General features: G+C 47.4%; 1 protein-coding gene across 5 annotated transcripts in view; it reads right to left on the bottom strand.

Annotated features, from left to right (window-relative positions):
- Positions 1-2,627: 2,627 nt before the first annotated feature.
- CLUH (clustered mitochondria homolog) overlaps positions 2,628-8,627 on the bottom strand; it is a 53,759-nt gene continuing 47,759 nt past the window's right edge. For all 5 annotated transcript variants that reach the window (XM_044993619.1, XM_044993616.1, XM_044993617.1 and 2 more), the window contains exons 23-26: positions 7,139-7,232; positions 6,225-6,359; positions 4,465-4,538; positions 2,628-3,555 (exon numbers count right to left, since the gene is read on the bottom strand). In XM_044993619.1, coding sequence (XP_044849554.1) covers positions 3,387-3,555; positions 4,465-4,538; positions 6,225-6,359; positions 7,139-7,232 — 472 coding nt within the window. In that variant the 3' untranslated portion in view covers positions 2,628-3,386. The remainder of the gene's footprint in view (positions 3,556-4,464; positions 4,539-6,224; positions 6,360-7,138; positions 7,233-8,627) is intronic.

Here is an 8,627-nt window from a genome sequence, read left to right as displayed (position 1 = left end):
CCCCTTACTGCATTTGGTAGGAAATCAGTTTAGACTAATCCTCCACTGCTTCTGTGGCTGTCTAATTCATTTTCCCCACCTACATGTGAGTGACTCTGCCTGTGAAGAACTAAACTTCTCTCCATTGATTATCACTCCTGAAGCAGTGTGTACCTTACCGAAAGAACTGTGATGAGGAATAGGGGGCAGTGCCACCATTGTGTGGGGAAGGAGAGCAAAACCCAGGCCTCTGCTTCACTGTCTCATGTGCAAGCTCCCATGCTGCGAATGGCAGGGAATGACTAGTGACCTGATGCTGTAGCAGACAGACTAGCCTACTCCTTCCTGTGTAGCCTATGAAGATGAACAGCTGACAGCCCATTTGTGTTGAATTCCACCCATGCAAAGCAAGACTGTTTAAAGGGTTGTCTAAACACAGTGGCACAGCTTTAAAAATCCAATCTTGATGTAAGTGTGAGTGCATAGACCAGGCCTAACTTGCAACTATAGACTGTTACACAATTGTGGACACTCCACTAAACTGGAACAGACAGTGTCTCAATCAATTATTTCCTCAGGATCTAGGCCACCTACACCTCCCCCTGTGCCAAGAACTGGAGTGGTGGGTGTGATGCAGCTGATTAAAAGGAACAGGGCAGAGTTAGTTCTTTACCTCTTTCCAAAGAGGGGGGGGGGGGGTAGAATCCAAACACCTGACACTTCATCCTAACTGTTTGGGTCTCTCTCTTGCTGTTCATGTCCTACCTCTACATCCAGGTGCAGTATAAACTACATTTGCTGGAGTTCACTTACTGTGAAACCATTAGACTGCACTGCAAAGGCACATTGAAGAGGGGTGAGAAAAGCAGTGGGTTACCTACCTTGAGAGACCGCTCCATGCATTAGTCAATAGTTACACAGCATTTAGTAACAAATATTAAGTACCCTCAACATTAGATATGCAGTCAAAACTCATGTGGATCCTACCACACTACATTAAGTATTTTAAAGCAATGAAGTTACTCACTTCATAGCAGTTGCCATGTTTTACAGAGGCAGAATGTTTGTCATTTCATTAGACCTACAGTGGGGTCAGGTCAGTTACCACATGTCAATTGTACAGAAGGTTTTAGACAGGGTCAGAGCAGCTGGCCTGCGAGAAGGTTGAGCATGTGTGCATTATTTCTGTTAATGGCCACTGCTCTTGATATTTTTCAGAGGCATAAAGGGAGGAGAGATTCAAGCTGCTTGTGTTGCAAAACAAGCTTTCTTAGGCTCAGAGCAATCCTAACAGGAGGCTGGTGCAAAATCCACAGAGCAGGTGGCTGGTTTGTTTTGAGCGTCATTAGAAAGGCAGAGGCACTAGGAAAACATGTGCCAAATGCACAATGGGAAAAAGACAGTTAAAGGGAAGTATTAGCTCAACTGCATGAGACACTTGCCTCCAACTGAAGTTCAGTGGCACAAATTAGCCATTTGTGTGCTAATTAATGCTGGGCTTTTCACAAGAGCTCGAGTGTGTCTTCACCCACTTCTGATGCCTCTTCTGACCTGGTTTACACCATTGGTATTTCCCCTTCTTTGCACCAGTGTGAAGTAGAAGCAGCAGCATCTGTTAAACAAATCCCTGAACTCTGCTTGGATTTAACACAACAAAATTAAGCTTCTTAGTAAACTACTTTGCACATTTTATTTAAGAGGTTTAATTAATGGACTAAAACGGGAAGACATTACCAAAAAACCCTTGTGTGAAAGATGCCTTGTCATTTATTGAACATTTCCAGGGGGAGCAAGTTCTTTTGGATCAGAGATGCCTCCTGCTTTGTACAGTCCCTCTCCTTCCCCCTCACCCCCCCAGTTACAAATACCCTGTATGCAGTACAGGAAACCAAGGGTAAAGAGCACAGTGATAGCACTTGTTTTCCCAGAAGGTCATCAAAAAAAGCAATGCAAATTAGCATAGTACTGGTGCTGACAAAGAGACTGGACTCCTGGGCAGCATGATATGGTTTGGGACTAGCAGTCATATCTCACTGTAGGTCTTCGATTACTTGGAAAAAGGACATTCAACTCTGTCGGCATACCATGACCTGCAGTGGATATCGCTTACTTGCCTTGTGACTGCACCTGCAGGAAGCACGCTGTATTTTAAGGGGGGGCAGACAGAAGCGAGAAGGAAAAAGTGTCAAATTGTTCGTTCATTGGCATCTGCCATGTCAGTAACATCCATTGCCTGCAATGGAAGTTCTGCTGGGAGCGATCTCAACCCAGCATGCAAAAAAAAACAACCCAAAACAAGACATTATCCCTAGCGTTAAGTGCTATGGGATTTTTAGTATTCTTTCAGCCAGAGGGAAAAATGCCTAGTAATTTTAGGTTGTGTAAAGACACACATGATTCAAACCTGTAGAAGTTTGCTGATTACTTTACAATTAAAAGATGATTAACTTCTGATGCTCATTCAGCTTTGTATTAAAGCAGCTGCTGTAAGAAGGGTAAACTCCCCTCCCCATAGCTATTCCAACAGAGGCCAGGTTTTCCCCTTCTGTGAATTTCATTTGGACAGTCCACTTTAATGCCAACACTGATCTAGGAGAGGCACTGGGCTTTTCCATTGTAAATAGATGAATGACCGGTACTTTTTTTTAAATTTTAAACCCTTACTCTTTGGATGCAATTTCCTCAGTTACTCAGGCTCAAGCAGAGAGCACAGGGGCTGCACAATGACCTATGGATCATGAAATCAGAATGTAAACGGTATGAAAATCCCACGGCCACTCGGACCCGAGCAACGAAAGAAAGGCTGCAGGACCCAAATGGCTATATCCTAATGTAGCAAAAAGCAGTACATTTCCCCTCCCTCTTCACAGGTTTCAAGCACTTAGACCAATATGGCTGCTTCCCCCCTCCCCCCTTAGGGCAGCAACTAATAGAACAGTATCATTTGGCTTGGAATCCAGGTTTCGAGCTAGAACTGAGCACTAGGATGGGTGTTCTTGCAACACAGTGTCCCTTAGACAACATAAAATGACCTGAGAAATGTCCTACCTCCAGACCATTCATTTGGAATTCAGATATATGTACAAAGTCGAAATGGACTGATGAGACACACACACACACGCGTGGCACGCACACACACACCCGGACGTGACAGCCACTGGCTGTGCTCACCTAGGAGGTTCTTTCATATGCTGCTGCATCCTGGCCACCTTTCCCCCTTCGCGTGGCGGACACGAGCGCAGTCAGATTCTAGTTCTCAACTTAGTTCTTTGCATTGTGTATTAATTGTACCAGTGCAATAACATTGTCAAAAAAGGGAGAAGCTGCCCCAGGGGAGTCCAAGACCCTGGTTCAGATTCAGAAAAAGGGGAGGGTTTAAATTTGTGTTTTTTTAAGCGAGGTACACCTTAAGCAGAGCTCTGTGCTGGGGGGACCTCAGCAGAAGGCATGCTCGGCTCAGCCTCTCTCTCCTCGGAGACACTGTCTTCTGCTTCCAGCTGTTCACTGCTCTTCATGGCCTCTTGGAGCTGCTGGCGTCGCTGCACCTCTGCTTTAAGGTTCTCCAAGTCCTTTTGGCTAGGGAGGGAAGCAGAAAGGAGGGGCCCGTATTACAGCTGCTTCGGGAACGTGAGACGAGGAGGGTGAGCATTGTTGGGGAAGGTAGGAAAGCCTGGGGGATTTCCAGCCTCCTCTAGTGTCTCATTACAATGCCAGCCCTCTGGTGAAGCAGGGCCCTGCACGCCACCTGCCAAATGGTGCTGACCTGTTTAACTATGGCAGAATAACTCACTCTGCTCCCAGAGGTGGAGGGGAGAACATGTATATTCTCCTAGACGTGATTCCACCTGTTCCTCCCTCTTTCCCTGGCTCATCAGCTGCGATATTCCCCACTAATGCTCTACAGGACAATGGTTTAGAGATGTGTCGTTCACCAAAAAGCACTAGCTGGTGCCCCATGTCAGCAGAGCGCAGTTCTCGCCCCGGCTGCTCCACCTGCGAGCCCCTCGCCAAGCAGGCTCGGGGGCCGTGCAGCCTCTGGGATTTGCCAGCAGCTCTTGGAGCCGAGTGCCAGGACTGAGAGTTTCTTGGTTAGTGAAGTCTGGCCGGGCTCAGCTCACTGCTCAGCGTGGAGGGCCGGGAAGGGATATAAATACCCCAGGCCTTCCCAAGGCTGGATCACTGCATCTGAGTTTGTAATTACCCCACTGGACTAGTCCTATAAGGCAACAGCTCAAATCCTTCCCAGCCCTGAACCAGCTCAGCAGTTTGCTCCCATCGAATTAGCTTGACAGTGACTTCTTGTCAACTTCCCTAGAGATTTATACCAAACACGCTTCCAGGCCCCGCTACCTCACCAGTGTCAGGCTAATAATCCCTGGGGAACAGGGCTTTGCAGGGGTAAACTGATTTTCCCTCCAACAGCCATGCAGTGGGGCACTGGGACGCGACCGGAGAAGACGCACGCCCACGCACGTAACACTCTACCTGAGTGGAATGAAGAGAATTCCATTGATAATGTTGAGCTGCTCCAGCACGCTCGCCATACTGGGAGCCGTGAACTAGGGTTAAAAATAAAATCAATCAAGTCAGTCATTTGTAAGCCACCCTAACGAGCAGAGAGACCTCAGCATTGACTCACTTGATAATTACTTCCTTACCTCCTAGGGGGGTGGAAGGATAAAATCAGGTGCAGCCGGTACATTTGTACTGCACCTAGCGCAACGGGGCCAATCTTAGCTGGTCCCCAGGCACTACTGGAGTAAACCCGATTAACAGTGCAATGCTGGAGGCTACAGAAATGCCCATGTAGACAGGAGAGATGGGAGACAGAGCAGGGCAATAGGACTGACCAGCTATATCAATGTTGGGACCAATTCCATGAGCCAAATTTGAATGATTTGGGCTTTTTAATTTCAGGGAGTAAGGAGAGATTAAACCTTATGGTCTCTTGGATTTAAGCCATTCCCTCAGAATTTGACAGGAGGGTGGGAATGGGGGCAGGGTGTGTGTGTGTGGGGGGGCGGGATTAGCCTTGGCATGTCTAAGGATTTGCCTTAGTCCCTGGCCTGAGAGCGTCACCTAATTCGAATTGCGTCCATAATCTTGCTCAAGATGTTTCATTTTAATCTCTCCAGTTCCGTAGCTGAAAAAGGGGGAAAAGCCACCAGCGACCTGGAAAGCACAGAGCTGTCGACACGAACGTGTTCCTCTCATCCCCAGTGGTTCAGTGCCTCTGCAGAACCAGTGGTGTGAGCAGCCAGGAACCCAGCAGAGCAGTAGCTTCTGCACAGACAGTCCCAAAGAGCACTCGCCGTGTGCGCGCGTTTGGGCTTTTCCAGGCACAGCAGGAGAACTTCACTCCCGCAAGGTGCGCGTGCAGATAAGAGCGGCTGGTTTTGGAACCAGACTCTTCACACGTTAATTCCTGCAGTGCTGACGGCTGGGCATGGCCCTGCTAGGATATGATACGCCGTCCAGCCTCCTGTCAGGCTCGCTCTGCCAATAGTTAGGCTGCACATTTATTTACGTGGTGCTTGCTCTCCATGGATTTCAAAGTGCTTTGCAAAGAACAGGGACCATTTTACAGAGGAAACGGAGACACCGAAGTTAACTGACTCGCCTACAGTCACAGTGAATCAGTGGCAGAGTCAGAACTAAGGTGTCCCAGGCTCCCAGACTCATTTTCAGCGAGTGCCTGATTCTTTCATGCCGGTTTTTCCAGCTGGGACTGACCATGTTGCAGAGCAAATCACCCAACCTCCTAAGTTTAGGGGAGATCAGAAGCCAGCAGGTTCCTAGCCCCTTTTTGCAGTTATCTGACCATGAAACCTCCTCAAAAATTCAAAGCCAACAGCATGTGTGTCACATCGGTGCATGAACTAGTGTTACAAATGAAGGTTTCCAAGAGTCAATTGGAAAAAGGTGCCCTGCAGTATCAGGTGCTTTCCGACTAGCCCATTTCTGCAAAGCTACAAACCAAGACACCTGGGTCTCTCTTGGGGGCAAAAGAAAGTCTCAACGTTGCTAAGCAGGTGGGGTTTTAAAATCCAAGGTTGCACTTGGTCACTTCTGTTTTGGAAGATCCTCTCTGCCAAAGAAACCCCATGCAAGTAAAATGGGGAATACCAGTAGGGTGGGTAATAGCTCCCCAACCAGGAGAAACAAAGTTCACCCATCACAACTGTTATTGCAGCAGACACGTCTTTGTGGCACATACCCAGACTGCCCTAATGCATGCAAGTTACCTTCAGTGGCATAATGTTAGCATTGGATCCATTCTTGTAGATCTCATTCATTGTGCGTTGAAGAGCCACTGCTTGCTGAGTCAGGTATTTCAAGTACTCAGAGCTTTCTTTGGTCTTTTCGTGGTGTTCTCCAAGCTGGCCAGAAATAATAATAATAAAAAAAAATTGTATCAGAACAAACCCCGAACTCTGCCTGAATCACAGCATCTAAATGGTTATTTGAGACAGTGTAAGATTTCACTGGGACTGGATTGTCTCTCACCGTAGAATGAGTGCGGATGACCTGGTATAACATGTGACACTGCCTGCAGGCAGCTGCTTATCTACTTGATGCAAGCACACAGCTTTAATGCATGGTCTCGCTCAGGTTTCGAGAGGTTTCCTCCACCAGGCTGAGCATGTTGTCAATGAGAGCGAGCTCAATCAATTGCCTGGCTTCTTTGTCAAACAGGTTTGCCCGAACACGTTGGCAGGTTTGCTGCGTCTCAGTGAGTTCTGCAAGCAAGAGAGGTTCCCCCCGGCCCAGGACTGGTTTGTGTCCTAGATTTGGAAGGGTGTTATCGAGAGTGAGACGCGCACTCTGAATCTTGTCACTGCTTTCTCAGATCTTAGTGTTCTGCAGAAGCGATGAAGCCTGCAGGTATTTCACGCAGACTGAAAATCTGTCCAGTGACTGCGACCACAGAGGTTATAAGTAGAACAGGAGACCTTGTGGCAATACTAGGAAAGACTAGCTTTCTAAAGGCACGCGGCAAGACAATCACCTCCTAACAGTCTAGGAGGAGTTCTCCACCAGCTGTTCGTACGAAGAAGCCTCCCCCACGTTGTAAGATGCAGGGCAGTTTCAGCACAGAACTAGGGGCTTCGCACTGGAAAGCCAAATGGGGCAAGCTAAGCAGGCATAGGCCACTGACCTGATTTTTGTAGATTGTGTAGCCTTCCTTTTCATGCTGTAGAGCTGATCGGAATTCTGCTTTACTCTCGTACACTCGGGCTACCAAGTGATGGCTGCAATGGAAAGGAAGAGACGTGGATCTAGCTTTAATGAACGCACGGTCAATCAAGGGAGAAAGAGTTCTTCTCTGCTGCAAAGAGGTGCATGCAATGCTCAGTGCTAAGAACACAAGAACGGCCATACTGGTCAGATCAATGGTCCATCTAGCCCAACATGTGGTCAATGCCAGATGCTACAAAAGGAATTAACAGAACAAGTCAATCAAGTGATCCATCGCATCATCCAGTCCCAGCATCTGGCAGTCAGGCTTAAGGACACCTAGAACATGGGGTTGCATCTCTCACCATCTTGGCTAATAGCCATTAATGGAGCTATCCACCATGACCATATCTAATTTATTTTTATTTTTTTTTTTTTTATTTTTTTTTAAGTTTTCACCTTCACATCATCTCCTGGCAAGGAGTTCCACAGGCGGACCGAACAAGTACTTCCTTTTGTTTGTTTTAAACCTGCTGCCACCTCACCATCTCAGCTCAAGCTGAATATCTAATTTGTCAGGCTTCTCTCCCACCCAGGTAATTAGAAGCAGCAGCAGCAACCCAGGGGTCTCCCCTTTCTAAAAGGAAATTTTGTTTTCTTGGAAAGTGAACAGGTGACTCTCTTAATTAGCCAGCCCTGTGTCAGAATCTTACAACAAAGACATAACTGGCAGCAACAGTGACAGCAAGAGCTGCTGACCCAAGTCACCTGGTTGTTCCCCAGTTGGGAGAGTCACCTTGGCTTGATCTCAGCAGCTCAAACATTCTTGGAATGGGAAAAGCTTTCTACGTTTGGCTTCGTTATTCTAAGGGATCTCAATGCACATCCTAGCCCCGTGGGGGCATGCAGGAAGATGTTCTCTGCAGAATTCGTATCCATCAATTGTTAAATCAGACTCATGTGGGTGCTTCAGAAGATTTCTCTTCACCCTGATGAAGTGCAGACGGCTGCAGCATGGGGGGTGGCAATTTCGAGTGGGACAATGCCCACTGGCCAGTTTTTCAAGGGAAATGTCTGTAGCAATGGGTACTGACCCCACAATTTTAGGATCTGATCCTAAGAGGTGCCGAGTGCTCTCAACTCCCAGTGGAGTCACAAAGAACCACTTCATAGGATCAAGCCTTTACGGTTAAAGACAAATGCAAATGATCCGTGTCTCCAAGCTAGTTCAGCAAGAACCAACAACCAGGGGCTTACCATCATCTCAGTCCCAAACGTACTGATGATATTTATCCCTCTCCTCCCAGCCTTCACTTACTGTTTGCATTCTTACACAGGAAGCAGGGATCTTACTACGTTGTGGACAACACCTACCACGTTGTATTGTGGTAGGTCCTACATGTAGATAATTCTAGATCCACAATTCTCCACCTTTCGAGGCAGCTATCCCAGCCTCAGCCAAATCAAGC

This window comes from Mauremys mutica, chromosome 19, assembly GCF_020497125.1.
Source record: "Mauremys mutica isolate MM-2020 ecotype Southern chromosome 19, ASM2049712v1, whole genome shotgun sequence".
NCBI lineage: Eukaryota > Metazoa > Chordata > Testudines > Geoemydidae > Mauremys > Mauremys mutica.
Note: the sequence above shows the minus strand (reverse complement) of the source record. Positions and strands in the feature narration are given on the sequence as shown.